We start from the raw sequence: 17,809 nt of genomic DNA, 5'->3' as shown, positions 1-17,809 counted from the left end.
TCGCCAAGACCCAGCTCCCAGGACAGCCCGACCAGTCCTTCACCATCCCACCTGTATCGTCAAGTATGGGTGTGGAAGATGAGGAGGAGCTCTTACTGTGCCTTGTTATGTTTTCATCTGCCACTCCAAGACTCTGCGTGGTTGTTCATTCCCGTCTCTAAGACGTCCACGACTGAAGTCAGCCGCAATACCATATCTCGAAGGTTGCATTCCATCGTCTCCTTCAGGCATACGAGAGAGCCAACCGCTAGCTAACAACCCTCATGAGATCCCGGTGGTTGTCTCAAAAATGGCTCTACACAGTAATTGCTCTATTAGAGCCATCATGGAAGGATGCAATTGGAGATCCGACTTGGATTTTGCCAGCCACTACCTGATGGCATGGCCTTAGAAGACGTCAAGAGCGTTCGCAGTTTTGGCCCTCTGGTTGTAGCCCAGCATGTCATCAAGAAACCACTGGACCAATGAAGCTTATACTTCACATGCTTGTTCCGACCAATCATGATGCCTCAATTTGGTTCAAGATGTTTGAATCTGATTTTTATCCTCCCGTTTTTCAAAACGTGGGGGATTTTGCGATCAGCATGTCCATCCGTTAACTGTCCATTTTCCGTTTCCGGAGCAGAAACCAGAACAGTTGAATATTTCTCAATCAGACTTGCTATACAGATCAGTGTGAGCTGGTGCCTTTTGATGATTTGGGATGTTTTTTTTTTATGTTGTCATGACGACAAGTTGGAGTTTACTGAAAATGTGGGTGGTGCTTTCTTTCGGAGCAGAACTCCAAAACCAATTAATATTTCAAGATGAAAATTGCTTTTCAGATCAGTCTGGTGGTAAACTGGTGCCTTTTGATGATTTATGATGTTGAAAAATACTGAACAGCATTATTGCTTTCTTTACTGAAATAAACGTATTCAATGGCAATGAACCAAAAGTTGGTTTCAGTGGCCAAAATCAATTTCCAAGTTACAACAGAACAGGGGGATATTCAATCACATGATGACTCTTGTTAATATGGCTGTCACTAAGCCACTTTTGCTGAAAACTTAAATGAACCTTGGTATTTGTGAAATCAGTAGTTGGGCTCAACCCAATTTACTTTCCATTTTGCTTTGTTTTGGAGTTTGACCTTGCTCTGACCTTTGTATTTTAACCATTCTTTTTAATTCACTGGCTCGGCAAACATCCTTTGATATTTCCAGACGGAGGAAACTGAACCTTGGCATATGTGTTTCTTCTCTTGATGACGTCATATTTTGTTCAGATCTATAGAATTTAGCGTTAGTTTTCAATCCTCAGTATTTATGCAGGAAATATTTGAACAAAAATGATGACAGCAACTTTTAAGCATGGTGAGCTACAGTGCCTTGTCACTGTCTTTGATTGTTATTATTTTTGCCCTCTTAATTCTGTAAATGTGAAAATGGTCATTGTGTTGCAAAAATATCTATTAAACCAAACTTTAGAGAGCGAGTGCTTGAGTTGGGTTTAACGCACTTTCAACAGTAATCTTGTTACATCACAACTTGTCAAGTTGATGTGGAGGAAAGCCTGCAGTGATGCAGGTCTTAGATGTTTACCACCTTGTGAAACCTGCAACCATGGACATGGTGCTGACAGTTTAGAAACTTAATCAGGGGAACTGGGATTCGTACCCATAGTCATAGCACAGCTAATTGTAGCCCCCCCCCAAACTATACAATATACAATGGTCGGATATACGGACATATACATGATCAATAGTGTACATGGTCCTCTTGGTACAGTGGTAGGGACATGCCTTCAAATTGACAGTTTAACACCAGTTTATTTGCTCATATTTTACATTTGGGTAGTGATAGTCTCCTTTGGGTATTCAATATAATTTTACTCTCTTGTGCCCAGTCTTTTGGGTATGCTACTGTTATGCTATTAGGTTTCTGAAATGTTTCATGCATAGTTTTTCATCAATAATAATTGGGTTAGACCATTTGTATATATATATGACTTTTGACAATTGTTTTTTGGCCGACTCTCTTTTACAATAAGTTGAAATGAAAAAAACCCCGAGTTTTTATCACCGCTCTTGTAAGAAAATGTGAATAATAGGTATCGAAATCTTCATTCTGACAAAAAAAACAATCCATTATCTTTCAGTATCTTGTCATGTAAAAATTTGTTTGTTTTTCATTCATCAGCAGCAGTACGAGGTTGAATTTTAGGACAAGCTGAATATTAGGACAAGCTGAATATTAGGCCAGAATGTTTGTCAACCAACTTATAAAAAAACCACATGGCCTTATGGTGTATATTTTGTGAATAAAATATACAGGTATGCAGCTAATCTGGCATTGTGTGGAGCAAAGTACAGTAAACTACGGTTATGACGAACACGCTTATAACGAACTGACGGATGTAACAAACTTACCTTTTTGGTCCCGACTATTTGGTGTTGTTATACTGTATATATGCTTATAACGAACTACGGTTATAACGAACTACGGTTATAACGAACTAAAATTAGTAGTCCCTTTGAGTTTCTATATAACAGTACTTTACTATACTGTTTTGACCTGCCTCATGCATAAATATGAAGGTTGGTGAGTGAAATAGATGTGTTGTCAGATTGTTTCCTGCATTGTTTCATGTACATGATGTATTGATTAGGAATACATCATTTACATCGTCCAGTGGCACTATCATCATGATACAGCAGACTGCTTCACATGGCGTCATATCACGTATTCTCCTAGGCAGTATTTATTACATGCTTTCATTCTTATTGATTTGTACTCACTCACCACTGAGGAATTGCTGACCATATTAAACAATTGTGCCTATTTTCACACCTTTTTAGAGATCATGTCCTGAAATTTCAGTTGGAATTGACAGTGTTCGCTGAAGGTTTCAAATTTTAAATATTCACTAAAACCTACAAATCTGAAAACCCATGTTTTTATCTACATTGTGAACGGCAAATGTTACCAATAATTTTCCTGAGCATGCTCATTCTTCTGGAACTCTCTCAGTTCTGAGACAGATAGACATGGCATCACCATCATCTCTCTAAGATGCCAGGATCGCATGTGCTTCCATGACAACGGAACCCGCCTGGTTGGCGCAATGCGGAGAAAGTCAATTAAACCTATGATGTTCAGATAAATATTGATCAAACTTAAAATAGGATGCAATTGCCAAACAGAATGGGTTTTTTTAGATTTGGTATAAGGGAAAAAAGATACTTTTCAAGAAAAGTATTCATTTGGTGTGAACAGTTTTCTGGGGTTTGAAATCCCATGTAACAAGTAAAACAATGTTTTTACCGCCAAAAAAAGTGTGGCACACTGCCATTCATTATGCAATAAATTGCTAATATAATGCCTACAAATAGATAAAGGTTAATTAAGCATGATCATAATGAGGAGACCGAAATGTCCCATTTTCCGTATTGATGTGAATAGTTGTGGTATAACTGACCCATCACCTGTATCATTAGTTTACCATCTGTGCTCCTGGGATGCACCCAAGTGGAAGGTTAGTTCAGTTCAGGTTTTCCTCCCTTGTAAAGCTTCCACCCCCCCACCCCCCCTATCCCTATCCCCATCCCCTGATGGCTTATAGCGTTTCAGGTGATATCTAGTTGATATCATCTTCCTATGCTGCCCCACCTGTCACATAAACTCACAACAGTGATATACATGTTTTATTAACAGGAAATGAGATGTTGCGCCATTTTTATGCATAATATTCATTGCAGTAGAATTCGTGTGTGTATGATGCCTGCATTCGATCAGTAAATAAGGATCATTGAATTACTTACACACCTGTGGGTGAGAAACCCATTTGAGATAACTGGTATCAAACATATGTGTGAGATCGAATTCCAGGCCCGTGATTGGCTACTCCATGGTGATGACCTGAGGTCAGATGATGACGGACTACTTTCCTGAGTGTAAGTCATTCATAAGTGCTCGTGCTTCAGTCGAATGTTCACCTACGTCTGTCGTGAACAACAGGGCCGTGTCATTTATAATAATAATAAACAAACTCGTCCTCGTCTGCGAGTTTGTTTGGTATTATTATCAGTTACATTATCTGTTGTTATGTCAACATTATTGGGTTTTTTCAGAGCGTAAACCCCCTGGATGCCACAGGGACACATATGTCCCTCCTCTTCAACCCTCATTTCGAAATGGAATAAAATTCAAAATACATCACGCAGACTAATACACTTCATGTGCACAGTTTTGAATTCCCCCTTCTGTTTATGATTTACTGTCATTTTAGGCAATTCAAAATTACTGATAGTGACTTCTGAATATTAGATACATTGTAAACCTCGCCAAATCACAATTCACGGCGTTATATAAATATTTATTGTGTGTTTAGAAATCTAAATATCAGATATTTACTCGAATAATTAAAGAAGAAAAATAGCATATTAGCGATCATGGGTATCAAATCACTAATGATAATTCTGAAACGTCGCTGATAAGCCGAGAATCGTTTATAATGTTTTGGAAAATACGTTCCGCCATATTGGATTGGATTGTGTTTACAAAATGCCGGTTATTAGACGATCAGGTATATTTCAAACTCAGCTGCTATACAAGCATCCCTGAATTCCTCATACATTTTCGAAACAATGGATAAATGGTCTTTGTCACCAATGCAAATTATCTAGATGAAATCATGCGAAATAAATTTGAGTCTAGGTATGGAAACGAAAACTGTGCTTGGAAAACTGTACTTGCTGAAATGTAAACAAAGCAAAATTCAGATTTTACACTGTGTAGCATTTTTAGAGGTACTTTCGTCTAAGTGTTGCATACATTGGCTCGATCACGCGTTTAAGATTATTCATGGGAAGAGTATCGTTGCACTAATTATAGAAATACACATATACACATAACAATGATGTGGTAAATTAAAGCCGTAAAAGTTTCCGTCCTGTGTGACGCCATGACTGATGCTAAATCACGCACAACGATGACGGTATTTATCTGCATTTCTGACTAATTCTCTTTGTTACATTAGAAAACATGGTAAACAAATAACAGTACGCAGATTGTAAGAATGTTTCTGATAACTTACGTGAAACATTTATGTGTATACGATCCCTCAAACAACGAAAATCCTCCTCTGGAAATCCCGCGTACTGTTGTCAGTGAACACGCCATTTTGTAAATGTTGGTCACCGGTAGTGATGTCATACGGAAGTAAACATTGTTGTACATATTTGGTAATTTCTTTAAGGTGTACACTTTCAACTTGGCACCCAGCGTGTTCTTTGTTTTTGTCTAGTTTGCATTTTCATCATCTCCTTGATAATCCACAGATATGACGGAAACCTTTTTGTGTAGGGTCACATTATTTATGAGAAGTAAGCAGCACATAGGATGACGTCACTTATGACAGTGGTGTTATGTATTAATGCGCTACTGCAATCATGAGAGTAGACAAAATTCATCGGTTCGATGCTAAAAAGGTGCGATTTTAGGGTGTGTAAGAAACAGATTACTGCACTCGTGCCTGTCAGATACCATTGATCTTACAACTCGTTGTTACAAAGCGTATCCAACTCGCTTTGCTCGTTAGATACGTTTTGAAACAACTCGTTGTAAGATCAATGGTATCTGACAGACACTCGTGTAGTAATCTCTATAAGTACAATGGGCAATTGTGCAGTATTGATATATGATCAGATTTTTCATCTGTATTTGTACCCACGCAACACAAAATTAATTCGGAAATGGTTATTTGTTTTGCACATTTTGCACAAATACACAGCTCACCTGGAGCTCTGTGAAATACTGTTCAAAGCGAAATTAAACCACTCACTCTGATGTAATAGTCACTATGCTATCATAACAAGTGTTTATGCAGGACAATATTAACAATTGGCACCTATCCTATAGTCCTTGGCAAGTTGGTGCCAGATAGCTCCACCAAATTAACAACATGTTGGTGCACGTGCTTTGCAGACACATGTGACATTGCTGATGAATAATTTGCATACTTGTATATGGACAAGAGACATTTGCCCAATATAAGGGTGTTGCTATATGTTATCCTTTTGGGGACCAGTGGACAAAAACTATTAGTTTCTAATGCTGCAAGACAAACGAAAATAAGAATCTACGATCTGCAGTCCATGGGTTCTAATCACAGATTCCTCCTAGTTACAATGATTGGCTTGACTGTCAGCCCTCGGACCTTCATCTCACTGAGCTTTTCTCCAACATTACAGCTGACACGCTGTGATAGAACAGACTTACTTTTCAAATCAACATCCAATGTACATAAGGCCTTTATTTTGCATTATTTTAAAGAAAATATGATGATAATTTTCAACTTCCAGATGAGTACTGCTACTAATAAATGAAAAACTGAGTCGCAGGTCACACCATCAAAGAAGCAAGATTGTGAAACGATAACAAAAGATAACTGATTGGCCTTTTTTCTAGCAAAGAGTTGTGATAGAATCTTGCATTTTTTCCATTTCACCTTGTTGTTTTTTTTCAATTTGTCAGTGAGGACGGTCTCGGAAACCAACCCTGAAAGTAAAGGCCTAATCTCAACTGTCTCTCTCAACATAGTCAATACTCTGCTATGAAAAAATTGAACTGAATATGTTTTACATAAGGCTACATTTTGTAGGTTCTTCGGTCATATGAAAAGGATGGGCTGAAGATGGTGATCTTCTACCTGATGGTGGTGCTGTCCCTAGGCCTGGTGCTCCTCCTCATCTACTGGAAGCCGGAGCTGGAGTGCTACCTCAAGAAGAGGCGATGTGCCCTATATAAGGCGGAGGTCGTCATGATAAAGGTGACACACTAACCTTGTTAAGTTGATGTATAATGGATTCAGAAGGGTAGTGGGAAGTAATTTATTACTAGCCATGAGCGCATGGTATGAAGGAAGACTTATTGGAAGACCCCTTTTCTACTCTCCACTAACTGAAGAGTAAACACAGGAATAAGGCTGCTGGGAGTTATCTCCCCTTGACCATGTATGACTATAATATAAAGACAAAGCATAAGTTCAGGGAGAAAAGATTCCTGGTATGTCATACTTGGAGAAACTAGGTTGGGGATTAGGTGATCAAAATGGAGGATGTCCAGGAAGCACTCAAATCTCTCAGTTGATATCAGATGACCATTCTCACCATGCTCACAATAAACTCTGTTTTTTTACCTCCTGTTTTGAGTTTATTAGCTTAGTTTTTAGTTTTTTCACCACTAATATTATCATAATCAATTTCAACTAGTAGAAATTAATGTAAGGGCGATACCATCTTCCTGAGGCAAGTGTATCCACTGGCCTATATCAAAGCCTAGTTTCTACCCTTGTCACATCAAGGCCACTTTTCTTGGCTCGAACCTGGCGCAACCTTGCGTAGATCACAACTTGTGCCCCTTGTAATGAAAATGCGATATCCAATCAGATAGCTGTTCTTATCTCGTATAGCTTCACTAAGATGGTGACCGAGTCAATCAGATAACAAAAACATAGGCAATCATTGGGGGGTTTATACGATGTCAAAGACATGTTTGTGTCAACAAAGGCAGGCAGCGGGAAATCACTTTCATATGAAGGTGTACCAGCCGTGGATGTTGATTTTGTGAAATGTTGTCTCATTGAACTATCGATATATGCGCAGTCCAATCATATTTAGCGCAGGAAAGTGGGCTTGATGTGGCAAGGTTGGAAACAAGACTTTGATAAAAAGGCTAGTGGACGCTCTTGCCACGGGAAGATGGGGCAATACATGTTTGAGACAACTAGAATACATGGCTGATGAAACTGAGTGATTATTTCTAAGGTTACTCAATTATCTTTTCAGGACCATTATGGCCATGCTAGCGTTGTCAAGGTGGACTATATCTTTCTTGATGATGTCAGGTGAGCTATTATGTTGATACACAGTCTATATCTTCTTGATGTCAGGTGAGCTATGGTGTTTCTATCCACAATGATCCAGTCTTTTTCTTCCTTGAAGCTGCAATTGAGCTATGGTGTTCTATCCACAATGATCCAGTCTTTTTCTTCCTTTAAGCTGCAGGTGAGCTATGGTGTTTCTATCCACAATGATCCAGTCTTTTTCTTCCTTTAAGCTGCAGGTGAGCTATGGTGTTTCTATCCACAATGATCCAGTCTTTTTCTTCCTTTAAGCTGCAGGTGAGCTATGGTGTTTCTATCCACAATGATCCAGTCTTTTTCTTCCTTTAAGCTGCAGGTGAGCTATGGTGTTTCTATCCACAATGATCCAGTCTTTTTCTTCCTTTAAGCTGCAGGTGAGCTATGGTGTTTCTATCCACAATGATCCAGTCTTTTTCTTCCTTTAAGCTGCAGGTGAGCTATGGTGTTTCTATCCACAATGATCCAGTCTTTTTCTTCCTTTAAGCTGCAGGTGAGCTATGGTGTTTCTATCCACAATGATCCAGTCTTTTTCTTCCTTTAAGCTGCAGGTGAGCTATGGTGTTTCTATCCACAATGATCCAGTCTTTTTCTTCCTTTAAGCTGCAGGTGAGCTATGGTGTTTCTATCCACAATGATCCAGTCTTTTTCTTCCTTGAAGGTGCAGGTGAACTATGATTTTCTATCCAGCTGTCGTGAATCACCAAATAAATGCATTTTGGCACACTGCTCAACATATATCTTCCTTTTTGTGACATGTTAACCTTGATTTGACCATATTGAATACTGAAACTTCTCATTGTCATTACTCAGCCATTTTGTTTTCCCCCTGGTTTGAAATATTTCAAGGTGAAACTTGCTATACTGATCAGTGTTGTGGGGATTTGGGGATATACTATTTAAAACTATTATTATGTTTTGTTTTTCATGACAAGTTGGACAAAAATTAGAAATAAGGGTAGTGCCCATTTCTTGAGCAGAACTCCTAAACCACTGAATATTTCTGGATTATACTTGCCATACAGATCAGTCCAGTGGTGAACTGGTGCCTTTTGATGATTGGGATTTTTATTTTTAATATGTTTTTATTTTCATGAGGACAATTTTGATTTTACTGAAAATGAGGCTACTGTTCGTTCACAAAGCAAAACTCCAAAACCGTTGAATATTTCTAGATGAAACTTGCTATACAGATCAGTCTCGTGGTGAACTGGTGCCTGTTGGTGATCTGGGATATTGATAAATAATGAACAGCATTATCTTCTTTCCCACTTAAATGAAGGTATCCAAAGGCAAGGAACCAAAAGTGGTAGAAGCCAAACCTTCTGACTTTGACCTGACTCTTGTTCCAAAATGTCACGTTATTTGGGACATGTTTTAAACTTAGGGATCAACACATCTATTCCATTTTGTGAGAATAATTTATAAATTTTTAAACTTAATCCGATCTCACACTTTGCATTTCTCCCATCTTCTTCGATCCTCTGTGGGAACATGCTTGAATTATGTTGCCAGCTTCTGCATATCCATGGATATCCTAGGTCAATGATTTGGTTTACCTGGTAGGTGTACATGTGGTCAGTTCAAGCAGGCACAGTGTGCACGAGAGGCACGTAATTGACATAGCTTTTGGACGTAACCATGGAGATGCAGGGGGCTTGGGGGGCTTCTTTATTTCAGAAGCTGGAAACATGATTCAAGCACGTTCCCACATAGGATCGAAGAAGAAGGGAGAAATGTCAAAGTGTGAGATAGGATAAGTATATAAATATTCAATTTATACTAAAATTTCCAAACTTTTGTCGACATTTAATCTTTGCACTTGGGACCATATTGAATGCTAAACTTCTCATGGTCATTACTTGGCCATTTTCATACAAAATGTAAAAACTTTGCTATTTGTTTAAGTTGTTGTGTGATTCAAAATGTAGGTTACATTTTTTTGCAGTATTGACTGCTTTTGAATTCTATCAATATGCATATTTGGCGCTGTAAACTTTGGCAGGGATTATCTTTGAAATTTTTACCTATGAGAGAAAATCTCCCCTGGTCCTAAACATGCTAAAGCAATGAGATTTTTTGGCGTGTGATGAGTTTTTGCTAATTTTCAGAGATATGTCATCTTCTCACAGTGGGGAAACTATTTAATTTTTGGTACTTGTGACTCAGATAATGTTGCAAATAATATAACCAGATTATATAGATAAATCCTCGGATATCCTGTTTTCGAACATTAATTATATCAGTGCGTATACATATATTCAAAAATATTAGCATAATTATTAACGGAAAATTACATTTGACTTATATTTCTGTTCATTGTCTACTTTAGGAGTAATTACACTCATATTTATTTATTTCTGTTCATTGTCGACTTAATGGGGAATTATTCGCGAGGACAATTATAGTTCGTTTAGTAGGCATTTTAACCACCATCAGCTGTTCATTTCGTTCATTTTGTTCATTTCGTTGGCATTCAGTTATCAAATTTCGACAATGTATGTTTAAATCGTAATTCAATATATTAAGAGTGATGACATGAAATAGCGACTGTTGTAAATGGTATTACAGTTTGTTGGCCCAAAATATATTATTTATATTCCTGTGCTTTCGTCAATTTCGCCGTCTTATTTCCGTCTGAAATGTGTACCATATCAGAGGCCTGGTCTCTGACTGTATCAAATGAAATCTCATCAATATGGACTTTTCAATTATTTAGAAGTGACAGGGGGGCACGGGTGGCCCAGTGGTCTAAGGCGCCGTGATTCGCTGTGCAGGGTTGCGTCCCTTGGGCTCGTCAGAAACCTATAATTGTGGGTTCGAATCCCGGTTTGCCCCGATTATGTTTCTAGGTTTGTCAGCACCATACCCGTGCTCGTGGGTTTCACTGAAGTGGTAAACGTCTGAGACTTGCATCACTTCGGGCTTTCTTCCCACATTAAGCTGACACACCATGATATAACTGGAATACTGTTAAAAGCGGCGTTAAACCCAACTCACTCACTCACTTAGAAGTGACAGTTCATTATACAGTGACTATTGCTCCAGGTTCATCCTCTTGTTTAATTAGCAACAATTAAGTCATTTATTTCACACAAAAGGCGGCGTGTTGGCCATGTGCAGCAACCAGAAAATGTTTACAAGTAACCGGAAGTTGAAAAGACTGTTTACATTCACGATGTTTTAAGAGTTACATTTGAATGATTTAGTCACAGTTTTCAATTTTTATGGACACATTTGGAAGTAAACGTATCATAGCATATTCTAAAAACTCTAAATCCAACTTGCTGTTGGGCCACTAGAAATAGTTCAAAATTTGTTATTCACTCACAGTGGCCATTCTTGCACGAGGGAACGTTCATGAAAACTCTTCCACCAGTGCCATCGTATCTTAAGGCTAGGTAAATCTCATCTAAAATACGATTGTTTCTGATCTGAAATTTGTAGATTAGTATGGAGAAAGAGTTGTATGTATATTCATTTAATATTTGTTTTGCTGTCAGTCCAAAATCGAAATATGATTGTGTTTTGAAACTTTACCCGTGATTGCCTTTTTTTCTCTTGATTTCTGCACGGATGCACATACATGTAGATCAACGTCTTTGATTTCTGCTAGGATTTAGGTCTTAAAAAAATATGTTTAATGACTTGGAGTTTTAGATGACAGAATAAGATTTTCGTGCACTACCAAAGTGTTTAGTTTGTTAAAACAAACACTCGTTTTACCAATTGGGGATAAAAAAAATGTTGCGCACTCCACCATTGTCAGCTGATGCAAAGCTCCATGCAGTGATATAGGAATCGGTTATGCACAGAAAGAGATAGCATGCAGAGTTGCGAGTTTGCAAATCGCTGTTTCGTTTGACAATTTTTGACAATTGAGTAAACTAGTTTTTTTGTTGACATTTTTCGGTACCGTAGATAAATTTATTCAGCAATTTTTTATTTTTGTAGGTAAAAATGAGAGTGTTAAGGCAGATAAAACTATTGAAAGATCTACACGATTTTCAATCGCGCTGATTGAATGTTGATGCGATATCTACGACAACTATGCGACAATATCGTGGAATCGCGGCCGAAGTCAATCCCTGCTTTGGAATGTATGCTTCTCTTATGTTGACATTGTACTTTGTTCAAATCATGAGATTTTTAGTGTTGGTTTTTAGTCCTCAGTAGTTATGCAGAAAATATAATGAAGCTTGTTGACTTTGAAACTGTACTGCATATGCAGGTGAGCTACAGTGACGTGGCACTATGATCTCTACAACTGTCTGTCTGTCTGTCCCAAGCACTGCCGAGGGTTACAACCGCCATGTATACCATGATGCACCAGTAGATGTGGATGACACGACCGTCCTTGTCACGGGAGACAGCCCAACCGTCAGGTACTTCGACTTCCAGCAGATCCGCTACATCTGGGATGCACAACAATACACATTCAGGAAGTTGGAGTGAGTTACAACACATTTTTCTGGTTGGATGTTGATAAATTTTTAGCTCACCTGACAAAGTTAGATGAGTTGATGTCATACTCTTCGTCTGTCAGCAACGGCAGCCATATTGAAAAAATAATTATTGCCTATTGCTCTTTGTGTCATTCTGAACATTGATATGCAGAAAGCATAAAATGTGATAAAATTCTTTTAGATTCTTTTAGATATTTACCCAGCTAATACATTTGAAGTGTCATAGCATGTTCAACATCTACTCTGAAACGTGTTAATGGAACTGACATTTTGTGTATATGCCTGCAATAGTGTTTCTAAAATTAGCCACAGCTGTCCACATTCAAAATGTCCCTCTTCATAGCTATTTATTCATGTCTCAGTGTGTATGTTAACTGTTTAAGCACACACAGTTGGGATGTCTGTTGTACACAAGCTTGTAGTGTCACGCTCATACTTCTTTACCATGTTTATCCTTGTATGATCTTGCTGACTAAGTGTCAAATTTCGGATAATTCTTGTGAGCTACAGAACCTTGTTGCTCTATGAGTGAGTAAGTGTTATTTTACACCACTTTTAACAATATTCCAGCAATATCACAGCAGGGGACACAGAAATGTGCTTCACACATTGTACACATGTGTGGAATTGAACTGGGTCTTTGGCATCGTGAGTGAACACTTCACCCACAAGGCTACCCACCACTGCTGTGACTCCATATTTACATGTTCATTTTCAGAGATTTATCAAGTGGAACTCGCTGTGCCACCATCCATGACGAGTTTCCAGGACTCTCTGCTTCAACACAGGCTCACAAGTGAGGTTGCCCCCGCGGGGATTGAGGGTTAGAATAGGTCCCCAGTAACCTGTGGTGGTCTTAAGTGACAACCGAATCAATCTCATAAGAATCAGATCTAAGTTTTCGCTACCGCTAAACAAAGATCTGAGGACATCCCATTACAGGTCACGTCAGAGTGACCTTTCGCAAACTTTGACCGACCAATGAATTGACTGACAAGAGATCGACATTAGCCAATCCGAAGGCAGCTTTCTCGAGCTTTATGACACAAGTTTCAAACTGGCGACTACACTTCGATACATATTTTGATGTATTCTCTATTAAAAATTTTAAAACTGATAAAAAGAACATTCTGGAATGGCTTATAGATGGCCTAGATTGTATCGATATAATCATAATATCTGTAACTATTGTTCGGGATACCCTCTGTTAAATTTTTCAAGGTTGCATGATCAGAAAACACATTCCGTCCGTCACTTTCATGATCTGGTAAGCGACGCTCCGATTGGTTGGCTGATGTCGATTTCTTGTCAGTCACTCCATTGGTCGGTCAAAGTTTGCAAAAGGTCGTTCTGACGTGACCCGTATTGGGATGACCTCAGAACTTTGTTTAGCGATAGCGATAACAAACATCTGATTTAAAGAGATTGCAACCAAATGGATCGGGTGGGCAGACTTGGTGACTTGGTTGCTTACATGTCATTGTTCCCCGACTGGCTGGATTGTTGCTCACAATAGCTGGAATATTGCTGAGTGCAGCGTAAAACAAACAAACACAACTGAGGTTAACCATAGAACCCTGCACGTGAAAATATTGACACTTATTTGCCATGTGAAATATTGTGTTTCTGAATTGTTGCAGCTGCATCTATCAGCACATGATTTTGTTGTTGTTGTTTTTGTGGTAAGAGGATTAAGACCAAGGGCAAACACTTTTTGTTGAAGTTGACAGAGGGCAAACAAATCGTGCTCAACTTGATGGGCAGACAAACAAATTGTGCACCAGGTAAAAGGCAGCCAGGTTGAGTGTTTGATTTTGAGATGAATGTTTGAATGTTGAGGCAAGTTGAAATTAATTTTGAATAATTATGGTCAAAATAATAAAGCTTGAAAAAAGTGTTTGAAGTAAGCCTAGGTATATTTATTTAAGTTTTGGGTCTGTGGAAAACAAATTAAGGCAGATCCATGAAACAAAAAACATATGTTTTATTATCATTTATTCTTTTCCTGACTCAAACGCTGAAGCATCCACCCAGCCATCCCCTCTTCCCCTGTGTTTTGGACAAGAGGGAATAGAATGAGAGAGTGATGAGTTACCAGCTTGGCAGAGTTTCAGAGGGCTGTCAGTCACCGGTCATAGACCGATAAATTTTCAATTTGACAGATGGTTTGTTTAACTGGTCAGACTTTTGACAGATAGAAAAGCTACACATAATGCTGTCATAATTTAAATAGTAAATAGTAACAATAAGTCCCACTTACAGTATCAATCATATGGAACAATGCACAGCCATCAAAAATCATAACTAATATTCTGAGCAGTGTGTGTCTTTGCATTGTACTTTCTGTATCATAGGGACACACTGTAAGGAGCTTTAGTGACTCAGTCAAGGGCTTTTCTTATCACAGAGTTCTATGGCCAGATTGTATATATTCACCCAATCACTAATGGTATTGCATTGATATTTTGTTATGGTTCATCTTTTTGGAACTGTGAGATTTATTGACTTTTGCCATTGACTTATTACATTTCTCGGGTCAAAGTCACCGACCAATATGCAGATTTTTGTGTCAAAAGCACTGCTTGGTCACATGGTTCTGGTGCCCATGTGCGGATCGGGGGGTGCGTTTGGGTGAACTGTTTTTTCTGTTCTCTGGGAACACAGTTCAGGAAGTTTCCACTACCTTTCGGAAGAGCAAGAGATAAACAATTCGTATGAGTCAAGTATAAATTGTAAATGATAATTTTACTCAAAAACATATATGGTTCCTCATTGCTGTTTGCCCAATTTCTGGTCTGTTTTATGATGTTTGTAGCTTGTACGTCCTTTCCCTGTAATTGAGTAATAAAGATGTTTTAAGGTACATGTTGTCAGAAAGGATGAAGGATGACAGGATCCTGTTTTGCCCACTGGTCATTTATAAGCAATGCTGATCATGTGGGACAAAAAGCCCCCTAATTGTTCCTCGTCCTTTATGAAATATCAAACATTTCATAACTTAATAAGATGTGATTTCTTTCTACAGGCGTCTCCTCCATGGGCTTAACTCTATTGTGATAGAAGTGAAGAGCTACTGGCGACTGTTTATAGAAGAGGTAGGTACACACTTGCATGGGGAATTTGTCAAGGGTATTTGTCACAACAGAATGGAGATATGCCTTTTGTCCAGGTCTTATTCAATCACTTTAACATGTGAAACTATATTTTCTTTCCTACTCTTAAATTTTAAAATAATTTTAATGTCCATTTGTTCTTTCACTGCAAAAATCTGAGCCCTGTTCCACAAGGTGATATTAGGGGTGTGACGATTGCAACTCCCATTCTTTGTATACTTTCAACTGTCATTTTGCTGTGGTCACTTTGTGGAAGGGGACCTGAGATTTTACAGTCGCAGACATAACATGTAGGCGAGATAACCTATCGTATGCGAAACCGGTGCAATATGCGGTTCTCAGTGAAGCGTTAAAAACTAATTAATTCAATCACCGTCACAAGCCCACACATGTCCATTTAAAGCTACAAGCGGGGGCACGGGTGGCCCAGTCGTCTAAGGCGCCGTGATTCGCTGTGCAGAGTTGCGTCCCTTGGGCACGCCAGAAACCTATGATTGTTGGTTCGAATACAGGTTCGCCCCAATTATGTTTCTAGGTTTGTCAGCACCATACCCGTGCTCGTGGGTTTCACTGAAATGGTAAACGTCTGAGACCTGCATCACTTCGGGCTTTCTTCCCACATTAAGCTGACACGCCGCGATATAACTGGAATATTGTTAAAAGCCTCGTTAAACCCAACTCACTCACTCACTAAAGCTACACACATTCTTGTTACCGCTGTCACATCGCCGGAATATTACTGAGTGCCGCCTTTAACAACAAACAAACAAATTCTTGTTATTGCATGCAGCTTTGTGGGGAGTATTACGTTTCTGTCTGTGTGGGACCGCCTACGTGGTTTCATGGAAAGAACCTCTGTCTGGAGAGTATAAAGTCATACCAAATGACATTAAAATGACTGGTTGGCTCGGAGTTGGTATATTGTGTCTTAGTGGGGTATCCATGTTAAACTGTGGCATGGTATCCTAGTGGGCTGGGACTATAAAACCGGCATTAGTTTTGATGTTCAACCCGCCGAGCCGAGCCGAGCCGAGCCGAGCCGAGCCGAGCCGAGCCGAGCCGAGCCGAGCCGAGCCGAGCCGAGCCGAGCCGAGCCGAGCCGAGCCGAGCCGAGCCGAGCCGAGCCGAGCCGAGCCGAGCCGAGCCGAGCCGAGCCGAGCCGAGTGAATACTAGTCATGCAGATTTATGCCTTATCAAATGCCTCATGTTCCCTGTGTGCTCCTAGTGACTGGTTTTCTTGCCACTCTTCAGGTTCTCAATCCCTTCTACATCTTCCAAGTGTGCAGCATCATCCTGTGGGCCTTCGACGAATACTACTACTACGCCAGCTGCATCTTCCTCATCTCACTCATCTCAATCTCAGTCTCCCTGTATGAGACAAAACGGGTAGGTCAAGCTCAATCTCCCTCTGTGAGAACAACAGAGTATGCCATCTCAAAGCTTGTATGAGACATAACAGTCAGTCTCCCTGTATGAGACAAAACAAGTTGTTAATCTCTCAGTCTCCCTGTATGAGAAAAACAGGTAGTTAATCTCTCAGTCTCTCTGTATGAAACAAAACAGGTAGTTTATCCCTCAGTCTCCCTGTATGAGACAAAACAGGCAGTTAATCTCTCAGTCTCCCTGTATGAGACAAAACAGGTCGTTAATCTCTCAGTCTCCCTGTATGAGACAAAACAGGTAGTTAATCTCTCAGTCTCTCTGTATGAGACAAAACCGGCAGTTAATCTCTCAGTCTCCCTGTGTGAGACAAAACAGGTCGTTAATCTCTCAGTCTTCCTGTATGAGACAAAACAGGTAGTTAATCTCTCAGTCTTCCTGTATGAGACAAAACAGGTCGTTAATCTCTCAGTCTCCCTGTATGAGACAAAACAGGCAGTTAATCTCTCAGTCTCCCTGTATGAGACAAAACAGGCAGTTAATCTCTCAGTCTCCCTGTATGAGACAAAACAGGTCGTTAATCTCTCAGTCTCCCTGTATGAAACAAAACAGGCAGTTAATCTCTCAGTCTCCCTCTATGAGACAATACAGGTAGTTAATCTCTCAATCTCCCTGTATGAAACAAAACAGGTAGTTAATCTCTTAGTCTCCCTGTATGACACAAAACAGGTAGTTAATCCCTCAGTCTCCCTGTATGAGACAAAACAGGTAGTTAATCTCTCAGTCTCCCTGTATGAGACAAAACAGGTCGTTAATCTCTCAGTCTCCCTGTATGAGACAAAACAGGTCGTTAATCTCTCAGTCTCCCTGTATGAGACAAAACAGGTAGTTAATCTCTCAGTCTCTCTGTATGAGACAAAACCGGCAGTTAATCTCTCAGTCTCCCT

At 39.4% G+C, this 17,809-nt stretch overlaps 1 protein-coding gene across 13 annotated transcripts in view; it reads left to right on the top strand.

Annotated features, from left to right (window-relative positions):
- Window positions 1-17,809, top strand: part of LOC124116911 (polyamine-transporting ATPase 13A3-like) — an 81,835-nt gene that overhangs the window by 22,621 nt on the left and 41,405 nt on the right. For all 13 annotated transcript variants that reach the window (XM_046478536.2, XM_046478534.2, XM_046478533.2 and 10 more), the window contains exons 3-8: window positions 6,643-6,810; window positions 7,829-7,887; window positions 12,192-12,353; window positions 13,087-13,164; window positions 15,394-15,463; window positions 16,734-16,868. In XM_046478536.2, coding sequence (XP_046334492.2) covers window positions 6,643-6,810; window positions 7,829-7,887; window positions 12,192-12,353; window positions 13,087-13,164; window positions 15,394-15,463; window positions 16,734-16,868 — 672 coding nt within the window. The remainder of the gene's footprint in view (window positions 1-6,642; window positions 6,811-7,828; window positions 7,888-12,191; window positions 12,354-13,086; window positions 13,165-15,393; window positions 15,464-16,733; window positions 16,869-17,809) is intronic.

The sequence above is a fragment of the Haliotis rufescens genome, unplaced genomic scaffold (assembly GCF_023055435.1).
Source record: "Haliotis rufescens isolate VD_foot unplaced genomic scaffold, xgHalRufe1.0.p SCAF_13, whole genome shotgun sequence".
NCBI lineage: Eukaryota > Metazoa > Mollusca > Gastropoda > Lepetellida > Haliotidae > Haliotis > Haliotis rufescens.
This window is presented reverse-complemented; position numbering and strand designations above follow the sequence as displayed.